Source organism: Glycine max, chromosome 18 (assembly GCF_000004515.6).
Source record: "Glycine max cultivar Williams 82 chromosome 18, Glycine_max_v4.0, whole genome shotgun sequence".
Lineage (NCBI taxonomy): Eukaryota > Viridiplantae > Streptophyta > Magnoliopsida > Fabales > Fabaceae > Glycine > Glycine max.
The window spans coordinates 28,557,934-28,578,538 of NC_038254.2; the positions used below are offsets into that span (position 1 = coordinate 28,557,934).

The following is a 20,605-nucleotide window of genomic DNA, read 5'->3' on the forward strand; positions in this document are numbered from 1 at the left end:
AAGCTAAATGAATTATTGATTGATTGAACCTTGAGCCTATACAGTGTTATCTCCTGCTACCTTGTCTTAGGTTGTAGGAGAGCATCATCCACAAGAAGCCTGGTTCAAAGCAAATTTGTCTCAAATTTGGGGGAGTAATTATCAAGGTAAATTCATTCCAAATTTGGGGGAAATACTGGGTAAGAATTGAAATGATCAAAGTAAATAGCATACACACACTATTTTGGTATATACACATACTGTTTTTGTATATATGTAAAAAAAAAAACTGTAAATATGGATCAATCTAATAAGTGTGTATGTTGTAATTCCATGAATAAAAGTTGAGTGCCTAAATAAAAGGCAAGTATGGGGTAGGAATGAATGAAAAAGTGAAGGTTTATCTATGGATGAATGCTCTCCTAGAACCTAAGCTTTTGAATCCTAGAAAAACCATGATTTCTTGGCAGCCTAACCCCATTGCAAGCCTAGAAAGTCCTTCGGATTCATTTTGTGTGTTCATTGCTGTATGATATGAGATGAAATGCAAAGGTTGGGACTTGTGTTAGTTGTTTATGATGGAATGAGCCTAAACACTTGAGCTTGAGTGACACAATGACTGTGAGGTTTTGGTTGATGATCCTTCCTCGATTTCTGCCATCCTTACTAGCTTATTTCAGTTGTGTCTCTAATGCGTATGTTCCTATCTTTGAAAAGCTGCATGTTTGTGAAAATCAATTGATTGAAGCATTCCATGATATTCAGTTCATATGGTTGAATTCCTCTGTGAAGCAAACACCATTTTTGAGTGACCATTGTATTTTGTCACTTGAGGACAAGTGAACTAGTCTTTCTTTGCTTGAGGACAAGCAAAACTATAAATTTGGGGGAGTTTGTTAGTCGTCTTATACGACTAACTTTTGTATAGAAAACATTTTCCAAAACTTGTATAGTTCCCTAATTTATGGTTATTTTGTAGTAATTTGTAAATAAATCTTGTTTTCTTGTTATAGTTGTCTCTAGAATACTTTCCATTGGATTTAATGATGAAATCTGTTCAATTTCAGGTTAAATGAGGCTAAATCTTGAAGTGCTAAAAGTGGTAGTTGCGCTCAGCTCACCATTTAGGCTTAGCGTGCATCCATCGTTAAGCACAGCTTCAGTGCGCTTAGCACGACAGAAGAATCTGGCAGAGCATCAATATCAAGGTCGCGCTAAGCGCGAGATCAGTGTGCTAAGCACAGCGGTTGTCTTCAGCCAGACTCAGCGCATGACTGGCGCTAAGCTCAAATCCACTTACTCGCGCTAAGCGCGAGGGTGGAGCTAAGTGCAATGTCACGGATTTAGAGCCTATTTAAAGCCTGTTTTGTGCAGAATTAGGGTACAGAGGGCACAAATTTTTTTTACAACAATTCCCGAGCACACCACAGTACCTATTTCAAGAAAAGAACTTTGGAGGCAACAAGAGGAGCATCTTTTGCAGAGAGACCTAGGTTTTGTAATTAGAGAGAGATTAGTGAGTTGCAGAGTGATTTTGAGATGCCGAGAAGAGGAGGAGGGATCCTCTTTCTTGTGTAAGGAACAGTTATTCTCTACTCTTAATCTCATTTGTGTTAGGGTTTTTCTCTATGACTGGCTAAGCACTCTTGTTGGGAATTTCTAAGGAACAGCTGATGTAATTACTTTAATATCTAATTGATTGTGTTTCATGTGTTCAATGCTTAATTTCTGCATGCTCTTGGTCTGATCACCCATTTGTATGTCTAGTTAGGTGACTTTAGCATTAGGAAATGTACTGTTGTCTTAGAACTTGATAAAAGCAGGATTGAAACTTAGTCCAACAAGAGGGATTTGAGGATTAAGTTTTAGTTTTCTTAATATACTATGATCATAATGTTGTTTAGTCTAAGTCTAATCCAACAAGAGGGATCTGAGGACAAAGCTTAGGTTAAATTAGTCTAAACTTTCGTAAACTGATTAAGTTGAGCCTAGTCCAACAAGAGGGATCTGAGGACGAAGTTTAGTTTAAATTAGTCTAAACCTACTTACTGTTGGGATGATAATGATCCAATGCGGTCTAACTAACCAGTGGCCAAGCTATCCCCTTGGAATTCACATCCAACCAACCACAACCATTAAGTTCATGCCAGATAGAATTGCTTCGAGGTTGCCTCATTGGTCCTTAAGAAAAAGAAAGGGAAGGTGCCTCCTCATAACAAGCCAATGCCTTGCATTCAGTTCCTTATGATTGGAGCAGGTACTTCACCAAGGATGCAACTAAGAAGATGGTCACTCCGAAGCCAGACACTGAGTTCGATCAAAATGATGTCATGCTTTTTTACTTCAAAGACATGTATGAAAACTCAAGTCCTGCATCCACATCACAGTACGACAAGGAAAACACCTCCAATCATATGTGTATGGTGAAAATCTTGTCTCCAACAAAGATTTATAGATTCAATGATTGACAAATGTACTTCCTAAGACAAGAAGGAGATAACGAGTTCTACCAGCACCTCATTCATGGCATCCATCCTCTTCGCTCTCGGTTCATCTTTAACTTGCATGAGTACCCCGAAGTTGCAATGCGAAGGGAAATTGTTGTTGCTTGGGCAAGGCATCTTGTACTCAAAGAGCGTTCATTCTCCCCTAATCAGAACCCTTGAGTTCTAGGACAAGGAATGGCTGCTGAACTCCAAAAAAAAAATAGGACAAACTCAATCGCCAGCTAATGGAGATGCAAAAAGAGGCAGAAGCAAAGTAACAGTAGGAGAAGCTCAAATCTGAAGAGTTGTTCAACAACCTTGTCGCAACCTACCCTTCGGCGGGAAGGCGAAGTGAGACTCGCGGGATGCGTGTTCCACGAAAGGAATACGCGCGGAGTCGCCACCAACGTTTATTTGAGGAAAACGTCGGAAAAACTGGAGAAGACGCGATCTACAAATTTTTAAGTGAAAGGCTCGGGAGTTGTATTTACGCACGGGGAAGGTATTAGCACCCCACACGTCCGTCACAAGGGACGGCAGCCTTTAATCGAATGTGCAAACATGACTTTGATTTTTACGTTCCCTTTTATGTCCTTATATCCTTTATACCCTTTTTATATTTTTTATCTTTTTGTGGTCGACAAGGGTGTTTCCCTTTGCTCCTACGTATTCCTCAATTATGATGGGGAAATCAGACCTACGTAGTTCTTGCGGAACAAAGTGTTTGGTTAAGTTGTTTTTGTCTTTTTTTAGAAGTATGTTTTTATTGAACAAAAGGTCATTTAAGGTGTTGGACCATTAAACGGTCTTTTGATTTTGAAAGGAGAGAAACGTTAAGGCGTTGGACCATTAACGATCTCTTGGGGTGGTCGACAAAAGCGGGGCTTTTGCTCCTACGTATCCTCAATTGCGATGAGGAAATCAGACCTACGTAGTTCTTGCAAAAGCGGTAAAGTTACATGTTGATTTTATGCTTTTGAACGGTCCATGTTAACCGATAAAAGTAAAGAGGATCGTTTAAGGCATTGGACCTTAAAACGGTTTTTAGTGATTTTTCGGACCAAACTTGATTTGTGAATCTATTTTAGTCTTAGTTTTCACTTTGGTTATTAATCAATTCATTCAAGGAAACTTCCAAAGAAAAACGTCCGATTGATTTTTTTGATTTATTTTATTCAAAGATATTTTGATTATTTTATTATTATTTTTCAAGATATTTTGATTATTTTTTTTACTTTTTTTGGTTTAACCGAGGTTATAGCGTGAACGATCGGTTAGATTTCGTTTTAAAAGTGATTAAATGAGATTACAACACAAATGATCGGTTGAAATTCATTTTATCATTTATTAGGTGAGAAAACGGCTTAAATAAACGGTAAAAGCGCGTTAAAGACGGAAGAAAAGAAATCGAAAATGAACCAAATAAAGATGAAAGCTTAAAAAAATAAGAAATGAATTGAAAGTCTCGGATTCGAAAACTTACCCGTTGAAGAACGAAGAACGGATGAAAAATGATGAAGAACGGACGAAAACCTTCACGGATTTGCTTACGGAAACATCTCGGAAGCGTTACGGAAGCACCTCGGCTTGGATTTTCTTCACGGAAACAATTTTCCTAAGCAAATTCGAAAGAGAGAGAAGTGCCTAAGGGGCTGAACCCTTTTCTACTTCACTTCTCCCCTATTTATAGAAAATTGGGGGAGAAGCTTGCCACCCAGCTCGCCCAGGCGAGCTAGGTTGCTTCCTCCAGAAGCAACAGCCTTCTGGAGGAATCTTCTAGAGGGCCCAAGTGGGCCTGGTTGCTATTTGCACCCCCATTTTTACTAAATACACCCCCCTTGCCCTTTTTTGGTGATTCTTTTTTCGTAAAGTTACGGAAACTTACAGATTTCGCAACGATACTTGTTTTCTTTCCGTAATGTTACGGAACCTTGCGGATTACATAATCATCCCCTTTTTTTTACTTACGGAATGTTACGAAACCTCACTAATTGTGCAACGATGCTTCCTTTTGATTTCCGGTGTGTCACGGGACCTTACGGATTGTGCATCAATACTTTCTTTCGGTTTCCGGCACATCACGGAACTTCACAAATTGCCTAATGATGGGTGCCAAGCACCTTAAAATGACCAAATACAAGTTGCATGCCACCAAGCCAAGGTCCCCAGACGAAATTAGGGTATGACAAACCTACATGCTCATCTTAGACCCCAGATCAATGTTTTTGAACCTCCGCTGGTTGAAGTCACTTACCAACCCTGTGAAGAAAAACTCACAACAATCAGCACTTTCAGTACTCCATGTGAGATAACCCCTTGACTATCATTGTTCCAACAGGTGTGTTTGAGGAGCACCTTCAAGAGTTGTTATGCCTTCAACAAGCCAACCTGTAAGAAACTATGGAGAAAAGATTCCATGTTGAACGCATGGAAACCCATTTGCTAATAAAGAATACTTTGGAGCCATCCCCTTTTCAATGACTCAGTGCTCTTCAACATGAACTTGTTAATGCAACAAAGGTTGCCTCCATTCGTCCAACCACCTCTGCCACCTCCAACTACTACTCCTGCACCTGCACTCACTGAAAATCCTCTACCTGTGCCTCTGCCCTCACCGCCAAAGTCAGCATCTTCCATTCCTTAACCTTTATCCGTTATCGGTTGACAATGATGGTCCCATCACTTTTTCTCTTTAAACCCATGTCTTTTGATAATGACAAAGGGGGAGAAAGTAGAATAGGAATTTTAATTTATAATACACTTGAAGTCATACGCTTTTTAATAAAACAAGTGTTCTGGTGGTCACATATGAGTGTCTTTCATGTTTTTTCATTTTCCTACACATATACTATGTATGCTCTGATTAATACATATTCTCTGATATATGCATAAGGTAATGAACTCAAGGAGAGTTTGATTTATCTTCACATAATTTGCTCACTCATTCTGATAACATAATCACTCTAATTATGCAATATTTGCTCTGATTATGCTTTTGAAAGATCTCTTTATACTCTGATAATTAACAAGTTTGTTGAATGTCAAAGATATATTCCTCAAATACACAAACCAAGAGTAAGTAGTGTGTGACGATATATTCTAAATGGCTCTCATACTCTGATCTTAATCTTCTCATCTTATCCATTTGGTATCAAAATTTATATTGTTTGTCATCATAATAAATGGGGAGATTGTTAAGTCTTGCTGCGTCTAAGTCACATTGGACTATACCAAACAATTAAATCCCTAAGATTTTGATGTTAACAAAGTATAAATTTTATGTATTAACCTTTCATGCTCAAGCTACAGGTTCATATATCTCTATGTGATACAAGTAGAAAAACATGAACAAAAAGGCTCTAAACGATAGACAATGTATTAGTCATTGGATGATACAGCTCTAGTGACCAGTCCTATGAAGTCAAGTGCTTTAGCACTTGGCTCACAGTACAAAAGCAATGGAACATACTCAATCCTCAAGTACTGAAAACAATCACAAGAAAGTAATCTCCATATGTTCAATAAGAAACTCGTGCCATAACACACAAAATGGAAGATTTAAATTGTCTTGTCTTGACATTCCTAACTCCTTTTGTCTTACGTTGTTAACATTTCTTTTGATTTGTATGTTGAAAGTCAGCTCTAAGTACTAGGCAACATTGGTAGATTGTACTTCTCTGAAGACATGCTGCAAAAAGTATTTGTGGTCCCCACTCTCTCTGCACAGTAGTAGCCTCATGTCAAATGCCAAAGCTATTAGATAACGACTAGTTGAGATCTCTCAGCAAATTGAAGTTCTAAAGGCTATATAAAGCTTGCATATGTTCGTGTTAAAAAGAGGAATCATAACAGAATAATGTGAGACATCAAACAAGTGTTGTGACGTTGTTAGTCCACTGGATGAAGGAAACTTGATCAAATTGAGTGAATCTTAGCTTTGCTAAGTTAGCAAGTTCATAGTATTCAAGCATACTATGTAAAAACTCATTGAGTGATAAAAATATATTTTCTATCAAACATATATTGTTTGTGAAAGCCAGGAGTGACTTAGTGACAGAGAATACTTGGGTCTTAATTCAGGGGTGTAGAAGCAAGCTTCATGATGATGAACCAAGTAATTTTGATGATGCCAAAAGCCCAAGTAATTGATTCAAGATTGATTCAAGACTTCAAGATCAAGCATTAAGAATCCAATCCAAGATTCAAGAGAAGAAATCAAGAAGCAACAAGTCAGGACTTCATATAGGATAAGTATTAAAAGAATTTTTCAAAAACCAAATAGCACAGTTTTGTTTTACAAAAGAATTTTCTCAAATTTTTTAAAGTTACCAGAGTGATTACTCTCTGGTAATCGATTACTAGTGACCAGACTGGTTTTCAAAATATTTTCAAATGAATTGTAACGTTCCGAAATGATTTTCAAATAGTGTAATCGATTACACTATATTAGTAATCAATTACAAGTGAATCTGAACATTGGAATTCAAATCCAATTGTGAAGAGTCACAACTTTTCATAAAATACATTGTGTAATCGATTACACCATTGTGGTAATTGATTACCAATGAATAGTTTTGAAGAAAAAGTTAAGAGTTATAACTCTTAACATGATTTTCTCAAAAATCATAACTCTTTCAATGGTTTTTTTGACCAGACATGAAGAGTCTATAAAAGCAAGACCTGGGTGATCGAGGCCGTACCCGAATCAAATAAACATGAAAATGCAGTAACTAGGAAGTGATCCTAGGTCGTTTCCCAACGAGCAGTGACAAACCAAATGTTCATAATATACTTGCAGTAACAGTAACGATTGGGGGGGGTTTGTTTGTTTTGTGATTAAAGAGCAGAACAAGTAAACTGGAATACGAAACTACTAATATTAAAAACGGGTTGTTTCCTCTGATTCAGAAGCCATTCTTTTATCCTGGGTTATGGAGAATTCGTCCCTAACAGTCAACCACTTAATCCAACCCTATTTCAATTTACTAAGCGAAAATCAACTTAGGGTTTTCAATACGTGATTAGGCACCACATACACCAGTTAGCCCTTCGTCCATTAAGCATGAACGCAAGTTAGGCTCAGAGGCAATTAATCGAACACGAAGTGTGCACTGATTAATATTCACGAATTTGGGATACTGGTGAAGGGAGAACTGCCAGGAAACCACATTACAAGCGAAACCTCAAAGAGAGTTGGGCTTCGTCCTCAAAAGGAAACAACACCAGAAAATCTAGCCTTCCATGGATTCAAACAGAAAACGCAATTGAAACATGAAGCAGAAATGTAAATGAACGGAAACGTAAATGAACAGAAACGTAAACGAGAGTAGAAGAAGAAGCAAGAACGAAATTGTAATTAGAAGCAGAAAACGTAAAATTGCATTACGAACTCAGAAGCATCAAAACAGAAAAACGAAAACCCTAAAACAAAGCTCTGAATAATGAATAGCATAACAGAATAGAATGCCTTGCACGAATCCCAAGGCAACTATTTAAAAAGAGTCACTCAAAGTCACTGGGCCCTATTACAATACTCTGGCCCAAAACGAAATAAACACTGAACAACATAAAATAAAATTGCGAAATTTCCTAATTAGATATTAACTAAGGTAAGCTCTGCTTTATTTGCTCTCTTCAAGTCCACAACTAAAATCCGAATTAAGCCCAATGTTTCATTAATTCCTGAAATTAGATTAAAAACATCAAATTAGCTAAATGAGCCCAAATAATAAAACTGCCTAATTAATTGACAATTAAGACCAATCAATAATTAAAATGGTGCAAAAAGGGTTTAGAAATAGAAGAAAATCATGATTTTCTCAAAAATCATAACTCTTTCAATGGTTTTTTTGACCAGACATGAAGAGTCTATAAAAGCAAGACCTGGGCACGCATTTTATCAAGAAGAATCCAAAAAAAAAAAACACATATCTCTTTCAAATCTAACCATTTCCCATTGTTTTTTCTTTGCAAAAACTCTTGCCAAAAAGCTTTCTAAACTTCGGTTTCAAAACTTTGTTTTTCTGCAAGTGGAAATTCTGCAGAAAACAAAAGTGTGCTATCTTTTCTTCCTTCTTCCTCTTGCCAAAAGATTCAAAGGACTAACCGCCTGAGAATTCTTTTGATTCTTCTCTTCCCTTTGAACAAAAGATTTCAAAGGACTAACCACTTGAGGTATCTTTTGTTTCCCCTTACAAAGATTCAAGGGACTAACCGCCTAAGAATTCTTTGTCTTAACACATTGGAGCGTACATTCTTTGTGGTACAAGTAGAGAGTACATCTACTTGGGTTGTAATACTAAGAACAAGAGAGGGTACATCTCTTGTGGATCAGTTCAAGTGGAGTGTACATCTACTTGGTTGTTCAAAGAGAATAAGGGAGGGTACATCCCTTGTGGATCTTTTCTTGTAAAGGATTTTACAAGGTTATTTGAAATCTCAAGAACCGGTGGTTGCTTGGGGACTGGACGTAGGCACGGGTTATGGCCGAACCAGTATAAATCTTGTGTTTGCTTTCTTCTTCCCTACACTCTTTATTTTTTCGCTATGCACTTTTTATTTCCACTTTACTTTTGTCTAAGTTATTGTTTTTGTTCTTTACTTTCTCATAACTTAGTAGTAAAGCCTATTTGAATCTAGTAATATTAAGAAGGATAAATTTTTAATTAGTCAAGACACATTAATAATTAATTCAACCCCCCGCCCTTCTTAATTATTCCGAGGCCACTTGATCCAACAAGAGGGAGATTAAGTATAGTGCTAGGAGTGGCCTAGAGAGTACTCATTGTAACTAGAAGTGGTATAGATAATACTTGATTGTAATCAAAGAATTGAATAGTGGAATCCTTCAAGGTTTGAAGGAGAATTGAATGTAGCCCAAGAGTTGGGGTGAACCAGTATAAAACCTTCTCTGTTTTCTTTACTACTTCTATATAACTAGTTCTTTTCTATAAATCACTTTTACACTACTATAGCCAAGTTTTGTGAAGTGATTTTCTAAGCACATCGTGATTTTGAACTCTTTGGACGAAATCCTTTGTCCATTGATATCTATTTGAGAAAAGCTTTTAACAGTTTTCCAAAAACTAAATTTTTATCTAAGACACTATTCAACTCCTTTTCTAGTGTATTTTAGGTACTTCAACAATATGTTAATCTTAGTGAAATAGAAATGCAAGCACATGTGATGCCTGTATTTCCACTAAAAATAAAAATTATTTACCCATACCCACTCTAGTAGGATAAAACATGACATACATATGAAAATAACTAAGAAAAATTGTGCCACATAACATCATTGTATAGGAATGACAATGGGTAGGGGTCCTATAGTACATGTTCCTATATGTCCATATATGCACATGTAACCCATACTCGACCCCATACACATGCAAGCTTTTAGAAAAAAAAAAATCCCTATACTCGACCCCATACACATGCAAGCTTTTAATCTTCATCACTATACCCACCGGGTACCTATATGTCCATATATGCACATGTAACCCATACTTTGTTTATGTATAAAATTAATAAATAAATAATAATAATCAAAACAATTACTACACGCATATTAAAAATGTATTTTTAAATATAGAAAATATAACATTAAAATACTCACACATTATTAAAAACAAACAAGCATAACACTTTTGTCTAAACTCAAGTCATTAACAAATATTACAAAGATAATTATCCAACATGACAATTCTTAAAGTTGTTTAATCGCTTTAACAATAATTCTAATTAAACTTATGCATAATTATTTTTACAAATAATTCTAATTAAACTTCTGCATAATTATTTTCACACAAAATTATATATGATGTATATTGTTTCCTCAAGTAATTCTTGTCGTATAAATTTGCGGATAAATTCCTGTTCCAGCACCCAGCTCCAATATGTGAGTTATCTTTACGGATATTTTTGTGGAAACCTGTAATATGTGGGTTGAATTTCCCCTCCCTATCAGCGCCCCAACCACTGGGAAGGCTTAAAAGTTAAAATTCATACGCTCCGCCCCAAAACGATCTTCTCACTTGATCATACTCTCCCCCTGCTTGTGTCGGTTAAAACATTGGACTCCTGTATCACAAATCCAACTGCCAACAGCTCCAGCCCCTGATGCCCACAAGCTGTTTGAACAAAAACTCGTAGGACTGTCGTATTCTCCTTTCGACCCAACTCAAACTTCTGCATACATACCTCTGCTTCTTACACTCCCTAATTCTGATAATTCTGGTTGAACATCACAAAAAATTATAGTAATTATCAGTGCTTCATCCGCATTCAAGAACTCCTTCGGTCGCATTGCAATTTCGCATCACCGTCGCAGTGTCGATTAATCAAGTAATTTGTAATTGAAGCTTCTTGCGCGCTCGCACGACCCACTTCACCACAAGGTGTTTTGTTACCCACTTTGTGTGTTATCTTCTCCGTATGAAGTAAACAAACAACTGGGTCGATTGTAATTTGGTTCTTTTTGGGGTTATTAGAAGTAACTAAACCTTGTTTCAAATATTAAGGGTTCTGCAGTCTTCTTTTCAATTGAAGGTAGTAACACAGTCTTCTTTCTGTTTCTCTTTCAGGATCTTGAATACTGATTGAGGGTGCTGAAGAGGAAGTGATTGAAATGGCAAGCTACCTGTGGAGAAAATATGCTGATTATTTGTACACAAAGTGGGAAAAAACCTTTCTTTGGGACATGGTGGAACCTTACAGAAGGCCCAAATCCTTTACCCCATTGGTCACTATTTACATTGCTGCTTTCTACTCTGGAGTCATTGGTGCTGCCATCACTGAACAACTCTACAAGGTTTATTTTTGTTTTCTTTTGTTTTTGTTACACCCATCCATGCCACTTATTGGATATCCGTAGTTTCAAACAAGTAGTTGTGTGAGTTGGTTTTATTGTTTGTATTTTTGTGGTGGGATGGGAAGGAGAAAAATGGTGAAGCTTTGTTGCGTGTGCCTAGTGGTAGTTGTTGTTTGGGGACTCTATTGGACATAGACTCCAATCTCTATGACTTTTTTATTAGCAGTGTGATGCAGTTGTTTTAAACAATGTTTGATCCTTAGAGAAATACCACCATTTGTGGGTTGTGTTTGTTGGATAAGGAATGATTAAAGTTAGAAGTTCAGAACATTTTGATTATGAATCACACTGGTCGCCACTCAATGAGGTTTTCTTAAGATGGGATTCTTTCTCTTGAGTTCAAGTGTCAAAGAAATTTGAATATAGAAGAATTTGGGTACTAGAAATGATATGATTTTATTTGCAATTTTCCAACTGCTTGCAGCTAATCATGACTATTAAGAATATATGCCTCGGTATCTATTTTTAGAGTTTATTAGCTATAATTTAGAATTCCTACCCTTACCAATGTTATAAGCTTTTGCATATTTATGGGCAATTATATTTGTCCTTGATTTTCAAATTAATTGGTAGAATAATTAGCAATTGTCAGCTACAAATTTCTTGTATTTTTAAGAATGCTAGTGTCAATGGAATAGTGAATTTTATTTTTTCAACAACCATTTCAAGGACAAACATTTTTTTTCACTCACTTTCTTCTGATCATGAGTTTGGAACCCCCCCTCCCCCAATTCTTGCTCTTTATTTCCCAAGAAAATGGATTTTCAGTTTTTACCATTTTCAATTTTGCGTTTTGATTGGGCATTGTGGTTGTTGGCCTTTTGGATGCTTTAAATTGAATGCCTGTCACAATTTTCAAACTAGTCTGTAAAGGTTGTGTTACTTGAGATCCTGATTTTTGGTTTTCTTTATCTATCACTCTTTCCTTGCTAGATCCTGGAGGACTCAACCTACTGTCAATACCTCCTTTTATTCCCTATTTGGAAATTTAAATTCTGTTGCGATTGGAATTGCAATTTGTTTAGTTTTTGTTTATTTGAAATAGTTTTTTTCACTCACTTTCTTCTGATCATGAGTTTGGAACCCCCCCCTCCCCCAATTCTCTTTATTTCCCAAGAAAATGGATTTTCAGTTTTTACCATTTTCAATTTTGTGTTTTGATTGGGCATTGTGGTTGTTGGCCTTTTGGATGCTTTAAATTGAATGCCTGTCACAATTTTCAAACTAGTCTGTAAAGGTTGTGTTACTTGAGATCCTGATTTTTGGTTTTCTTTATCTATCACTCTTTCCTTGCTAGATCCTGGAGGACTCAACCTACTGTCAATACCTCCTTTTATTCCCAATTTGGAAATTTAAATTCTGTTGCGATTCGAATTGCATTTTGTTTAGTTTTTGTTTATTTGAAAGAGTTCAGTGAAAGATTGAGGATCTGGTTGTATAGCTTCAACGGACAGCTTATTGGAGATTTGGTGTTAATTTTTTTTTGTTATTAGCTGCTGCTTTAGATTTTGATGGCTTAAATTAAAACAATTATATAATTCATTTTCTGCCATTTCAATTTTGAGCCGTCTGTTCTTGCTGTTTCTTGGATTCAGCCTTATGGTGTGATTTGTTCTATTGTATGCCTGCAGTTCAGCTTTCAAAAGCTAATCTTATTTATGTTTCTTTATAATTTCTGCCAATAAATTGTTCATTATACAAGGTTTTTCTGGTTTTCCTGTAACATGCTTGTGAAGAAAATCCTTCTTCTACTTGACTTAGTTTTATGGTGGATTGCTAATCCGAAAATAGAAAGGTTGACTGGTTGAGAGCTGCCTTGTCAGTTTTAGCTCAATTCGACAAATTGACCAAAGCAGGTTCCTTTTAGAAACTTATTCTCAAAAGGGGGCTGTTTCGAAACTTTTTTCAGAGGGGGTCTGTTTTTGGAGGGAACTCGCCAATGGACACGTTGGCGAGTTGGACACGTGGCAGCAGCTGGGGGAACTCGCCAGTGGAGATGGCGAGACACGGTCCACGTGGCGGGTCCCGTCATTCGTAATGGCGAAATGTTTTTTTACGGAAATTTTTTTTTACTTGAAACGGGTATAATTTTTTATAGGAATGTCCATTTGAGGCCTATAATATGTCAAAATGCTCGAAATTGAATGAAGAATCCCCTGCAAAATACCTAAAGGGGATTTGGTCAACTCATTTTTCCAAAAAACGTCTCTAAGTAGCTAAAAAATAGGATTCTTTATTAAAAAAATGGGTGGTTGAATTTTTTTGGAAAAATGAGTTGACCAAATCCCCTTCGGGAATTTGCTAGGGGATTCTTCATTCAATTTCGAGAATTTTGACATACTATGGGCCTCAAACGGACATTCCTATCAAAAGTTATACCCGATTCAAGTTAAAAAAAAATTTCCGTAAAAAAAACATTTCGTCATTACGAATGGCGGGATCCGCCACATGGACCGTGTCTCGTCATCTCCACTGACGAGTTCCCCCAGCTGCTGTCACGTGTCCAACTCGTCAACTCCACTGGCGAGTTCCCTCCAAAAACACCTTCGAAAAAAGTTTCAAAGCAGACCCCTTTTGGGAATAAGTTTTTAAAAGGAACCCGCTTTGGTCAATTTGCCGCTCAATTCCTGATATTACCAGGACAGAAGATTCAGCTTTAAACCTTTATGCCCAAGATGAGAACTTAGCTTAATTGTAATTAGAATTTAGATGAGATGCGGGTGAGTGGAGGGTAAGTTACTTAAATGAAAGAAGATACATATCTATACTAATAATAAAAGGAATACCTACATTTGGTGTAGACAATTTAACCCTTTGAACCACTTCTTAAATTTTCACTATTCTCTTTCAAATTATGGCAACTGCCCTCTACTCTTACATTGTCAATTTCTCTCTTCCCTATCACTCTTATTTTGATTTTTTATTTAACCTCCAAACCTTTTTTCTCTTCTTTTATTTTATTTTTATTTAAAAAATTTAGAGAGGCACTCGTGCCTCTCTTCCCTAGTCTGATATAAAGAGAATTGTGTGGGAGGTAGAGGCCACATTTTTTTTTATCAGTTTCTTGTATTTAGAGCTGGGCATATTATAATTATCCTTGGCTGGGGGCAGTTATTGTTAATTATAAAAGTGGTTGTTTCCAGTTCTCTGCTGTATTGTTTGCTAGCATAGACAATCTAAACAGCAAGAATCACATATGTAGAGAAAGCAACTTTATTATTTGGTTTAAACTTAGGATCCAATACTCTGCTTGATTCCATTGATAATTAATAGGAGTTTGATTGTTTTTATTAATAAATACAAATAATTACATTTATTCTCTGGGAAAGCTGCTTGCTGCTTTTGGTAGTAGTTTGGATAAATGGTGTTCACTTTTTGTACATTCTGTATAATACCGGCTGAAACATTATTCTATAAAGCCCTGAACATAGAATGGTGAATTTTACCAGTACAATAATTTGATAGAGAAGCTTTGTTTTATTAATGTTCCATTGAAGTGGTGGGATCAGACATTTTGGGACACTTGCAGGAGTGGTATTCACCCCAAGCTTGTCTTCCCGCCTTTTTGATGAAGTCAGTACCTTCTCTTTATGCCCTTGCGCCACAACCATCTAACCACTAAAAGGAATATTTATGAAAATTCAATCCCTAGGCCCAAATCACCTTCCTCATAGGGGCTTGCAACATAGCTGCCAATTAACAAGATGATCCCTCCTTGAATCACTTGATTTCTGGTTGCCAATTTGCATAGTGCAATAATAGTGAACGCTGATTTTGGTTGAAAAACACTTATAATCCTTTTGGTGTGAGATTTCCCATATTTTCTACTGCATGCTTCATGTTAAGAATATTGCAGTAGTATAATATACTATTAGCTTTAAATATATGGGTCTTGCTAACGAGTGTCCAATGCCCTGGTTAAGGAATTGAAAGAGGAAAGATTAGAAATCATATGGGAGTGCATTTAAATCATAAGAGAGCATATATAAAAAAAAAAATTCTTTTTTTATTTCCTTAACCAATACTCTCAGGATACTGGTTAACATTTACCTAAATATATTATTAGGAGATTCCATTTGTCAAAAATTAACTAATATTGCAATGTGACAGGAAAAGTACTGGGAAGAGCACCCTGGAAAAGCAGTGCCTCTCATGAGACCGAAGTTTTATGGGGGTCCTTGGAGGGTCATGGGCGGTAATGAACCCCCATCTAAATGAAAGGCTCTGGAGGCAGCATGTTTCATACTTAATTCCAATTCACTTAATGTTTTTTATGATTAATTGATTCTGTTTGGTGTCAACAACATTTTACTACCGCATACATTTTTATGGGCAAAAACCCTTTATTATATCAGAGAGTGGGATTTTCTCTTGGCTCGAGACTTTTTGTAATTATGTTCTCAATATCACTTGTTGGTTGGTAATTATTACAGGCAGAACATGGCAATTAGTTTCTATGTTCGTGTTTATGGAATTATTGGCCGTCCACTTCAAACCTGTTGATTTTTGTTTAAGTATTTGCTACACTTTAATTTTTGTTTAAGTCTCACGCTCGCAGTAACAAAAAAAAAATGATTAACTCTCATCCCTTAATCAGAACAATGTGCATTTTTGTAACTGTAAAGATCTCATCACGTTTCCAAATTAATCAATCTCACACCTTATAACATTTAAAATATCATTTAAAAATTAATATTATAATGATTCTAGATTTATTCTTAACTAAAAATTTATTACATAAAATACACAAATATTTTTTCATTAATATAATTTAATTTAAATATATTATAATAACGCTTCCTAAATTTTATAATTTAGATACACGAGCAAATTTTACCGTGCATCAAACGGTACCAATGTCTTATTCTTTTTTGTCTTCTTTATGCATACCAATAAATTACAATTATAGTGTTCATTTTGTGAGTAAATGGGGTTGATAATATAACTCCTTATTTAGGCTGTTATTTTTCAATTGCTCATGGTTATTTTAATTGCCTATTCTACTTATATTTGATTCCTAACCGAGGAGGACATTCCTAGCGAATATAAATCCCATCATTTCAAAATCAATTTTAATTAACATTAATTTTTATAAAATTAATTCTATTTAAAATCAACTTTTATAAACACTTGTGTCATTATCAACATTACGCAGAAAAAGGTATTTTCATATTATGCAAAAATATGGAAAAAATTACAATATTTCTATAATTTTTTATCATAAATAATGCATCTCTTTTGTAAATACATCTTGGTGAAAAGAAAAAAAAAAACTTGATACTCTTTCAGTGAGATTTTTTTTATTATTAAGCAGTAATTTTGAATCTCATTTTTACAAGCACAAATCATAAAGGGAAACTTTATCAACCTCAGAGCAATCTCCCAAGTTCAATTTGAATAAAAATGAAAGAAAAAGAAAAGGAAAAAAACTTGATATTCTTTTTCTCATGTTTTTCAGCAGCCGATTCATCTCGGAATCGAATTTCCTATTGAATAAAAAAATATGAATAAAACTAAAAATCCAACAAGAGTTTATAAAAGAATGTTAAAGTAACACTGAAATCCTTTTTCATTAAAAATTTGACTAAATTTACTCGCTTGCAAACAAAAATCAAGAACTTGATTATGGAAACTGACAGATCATGTAAAATACTATGGGGAGAGAGGTTAATCAAAAAGTTCATTTGCCACCAAATTCATTCCATTGTTTAGGAAGAACAAGAATTTATTGAAGAACGTGAATTGACAAATAATTTGGAGAGTGAGAGAGAAAGAGAGAAGGGTGCTCAGAAAGAATATTGACTGGATGAGAAAAGTTATCCTCATGAAAGAATCAGATTAACGAGATTATTTGATCTCATCATCATAGCACTTTCCCCCTCTTTATAGTTTCAATTCAACAATGAAAATGAAAATGAACAAACGCTACATACACCTATAGAAGAGAAGAAAAGAAAAGAGAAAAACAACGATAAATAATCATTTTTATATCTGAATTATATTTGAATGTGTAATTCGTTGATTAATTTGTCCCTAAAGATTAAAATTCAAAATTTAGTCTATGAAAATGTAAAAAGTGTGTCAAATTTTTCTGACCATTAATTATCATCCGTTGTTAATAAAATAACCTACGTGGTACAGAGTGACAAATTTGTCATAAAATTGATTGCCAACATGATCATGCTGAATTGATTGGATGAAAATGTCAGTAAATTATCATTATTGGAGCTAAATGTCAGTAATTTTTTGTTGGATGTAAATATCAATGTGTTTCTATTATACTAATTTGTTAGACTCCATTTTTTGTTTCATTTAAGGATAAAATATAATTTTTCATTGGACCAAAATACCGGTAAGTTATCATTATTAGACCAAAATATCAATAATTTTCCATTGTATCAAAATTTTAGTAATTTTTTATTGAACGTAAATGTCAGTAATTTTTTGTTGGACCTAAACATTAGTATGTTTCTATTGGACTAATTTGTTAGACCTTAAATTTTGTTTCATTTAAGAGTAAAATATAATTTTATGGTAAATTCACCCTTTTTTATTGTTACAAGCATAACATTACAATAATCACTTAAAATAATATTTTGGAAAACATAATAAAACAAACATAACAATAACCATAATATTGATTAACAACCATAATTTGTCTGTCACAATATAAATTATCCAAAATAAACATTCTATTAGTTTACCAATATAAGCATTTCTAATAGTGTACCGATCATTACAAATTTATTCAAATTATAGCAATTAGTCACAATCTACTATAAATAATAAAAAAAAACATATCCCATATATTAGGATTGCCCAGTCGCCAAGATTCGAATAAGTGAAATATGAGATATGTTTATCTTTTATTTATAGCAGATTGTGACTAATTATTATAATTTGGATAAATTTATAATGATTGATATACTGTTACAATATTTATTTTGGTAAACTGGTACAATGTTTATTTTGGATAATTTCTATTCTGATAGACAAATTATGGTTATTATCATGTTTGCTTTAAATTATGTTTGCCAAAATATTTTTTTAAGTGATTATTGTATAATGTTATACTTGTAACGATAAAAAAGGGCGAAAATTTACCCAAAAATTATATTTACCCATAAATGAAACAAAATTTAGGGTCTAACAAATTAGTCCAATAAAATATACTGATATTTAGGTCTAACAAAAAATTGTTGACATTTACATCCAATAAAAAAATTACTGAAATTTTTTATACAATGGAAAATTACTAACATTTTGGTCCAATAATGATAACTTACAAACATTTTGGTTTAATGTAAACATATTGGCATTTTAGTCCAAAAATAACTACTGACATTTTCCTGCAAAAAAAAAAAATTACTGACATTTTCCTCCAACAAAAAATTATTGATATTTAGGTCCAATAATGGTAACTTACTAACATTTTCATCCAATATATTTAACATGACCATGCTGGCTATCAATTTTGTGACAAATTCGTCCATCTGTCTCACGTAAGCTATTTTATTAATGGTAACGGATGAAAGTTAACGGTCGGATAAATTTTTCGCACTTTTTACACTTTCAGAGACTAAATTTTGAATTTCAATCTTTTAGGTACGAATTTGTTAGCGAATTACATATTGAGAGTTGGAAATGGCTATTTATCGAAAAACAAACACAGATTGCTTTCTTTTGCTTTGCCTTTGTGTAGCGTCACCGTTATCAGGGTTTTGAGATTTTCTATTGCTTGCTTGCCTCTGTCGTATTTATAGCCACGTCCATCTCTTAAACGCTCACCGTTTCAGGTTTGCCCAGTGGAACCTTTGTTAAGAATCCACTAGCGTCGTCGTTTCTCTAGATAACTCGTCGTTTGGTTTGTGACAAAAATGTTGTTTGGTGCTATTTGTCGTATAGCTAGGTATGTAACTAAATGGAATTTTTTACTCAAATAATACATCCCAAAAATATTTACATGGATGATACATTTCACTGTAGTAAGTGAGAAATTGGTCCCCACCAAACCGATTTCTCATTTGTGTTTTTTTATACGTTATGAAATCAGTTTCCAAGGAACCAATTTCATAACGTCCTTCCTTTTTTATACGTTATGTAACAAGTAGTAGTTTGCACAATGACTACACAGATTCATTATGTATCAAAACAATTATCTCATCCGCCATTATTGGTTTCCTTGGTTTGCATAGCAGGGCAATGATGTCATCTGGAGAGCACCCAAAAGTTACATTCAACTCAATCGGACTTTTGATACTAAATTATGAATAGATGAAAAACATTTTTCCTACATCATTGTCATGTTTAATCTGCATACAGACGTATGTAACACAACCATCACCTACCTAGATTGGTTGACGGTAAAAGAGATCTATTAAAATTCTGCAACCTCTGTTGGCGTAAAAAAATGTTTTCCTTAAGGCAACAAGTGACATGTCCTTGCTTATTTTAATAACTTTTGGATCATTGAGGCATATAAACATTATCCCTTCATCTGTTGGAATCATGTCACCATTACAATACCCAAGAGCGAATACATTCTCCATGTTTTAAGCAATAGGGTTAATATCAGACAAAAGTGTTGAGTTGCATCTAACCCTCTACTGCTATATATATATATATATTATTAGGTGATCTACTTTCACATGACTCATACTAGCAACTGAGATCACATTGACAATATAAATGGTTTAGATTGAGTCTTAATTAATTACGTTTGGTTTGTGCTATTCGAAAAAAGTGTTTAGTCAAATCGTCTCGTAGAAAGCATTGTCCAGTAACATTGTCTCAAAACAAGCAAGTCAAATCATATGGGATAAACGTGGGGTCAAATCGTCTTGAAGAAATAAATGTTCAGACAATTCGTATCAGAAAAATGCAGTGCTCAGTTAATTAACATTGTTTAGTGTTCATTCAATTAACAAGGGAAAACTAACAATCAACATAATGACATAATTAACAAGGGCTAGCAATTAATATCATTTGTGTCCATTAGTTCCACATCTAGGAGGTTGCCTGTTTCTTGCTAGTTATCGATGTACTCATCCATGTTCTTGTGGTTCAAGTTGTTCATTAGCCACAATAGGTTTTTCTTCCTAGACGAAGTCGTTTGTGGAAGAAATGTTGGCAATACTTTGGTGAAAGGATGCAAACGAAGGTATGGGCAAACTTTGCATGTATGCAAAATCAGACTCCGGTGTTCAAAGATCTGTACCTATGAGATTAATCAAAGTCTTCTCTGCTAGCACTGAAGAACTGTAGATTA

At 34.7% G+C, this 20,605-nt stretch overlaps 1 protein-coding gene and 1 non-coding gene across 2 annotated transcripts; one reads left to right on the forward strand and one right to left on the reverse strand.

Moving 5' to 3' along the window:
* Positions 1-10,343: 10,343 nt before the first annotated feature.
* LOC100809276 (uncharacterized protein At4g29660) lies at positions 10,344-15,761 on the forward strand. Its single transcript, XM_014771212.3, has 3 exons — positions 10,344-10,864; positions 11,051-11,277; positions 15,448-15,761. Exons 2-3 carry the CDS (start codon positions 11,095-11,097, stop codon positions 15,553-15,555), a joined length of 291 nt encoding a protein of 96 aa, XP_014626698.1. The 5' UTR covers positions 10,344-10,864; positions 11,051-11,094; the 3' UTR covers positions 15,556-15,761.
* Positions 15,762-17,121: 1,360 nt separating this feature from the next.
* Positions 17,122-17,208, reverse strand: LOC113000289 (small nucleolar RNA U30). The gene has a single exon (XR_003265580.1). It is a non-coding gene; the product is annotated as a small nucleolar RNA U30 (small nucleolar RNA).
* Between the last annotated feature and the right edge of the window lie 3,397 nt (positions 17,209-20,605).

Bases quoted from the DNA above. Each gene is read 5' to 3' on its own strand.
- LOC100809276 (XM_014771212.3), top strand. From the start codon at position 11,095: ATGGCAAGCTACCTGTGGAGAAAATATGCTGATTATTTGTACACAAAG. The intron at 11,278-15,447 runs GTTTATTTTTGT...GCAATGTGACAG, and splicing joins TCACTGAACAACTCTACAAG to GAAAAGTACTGGGAAGAGCA.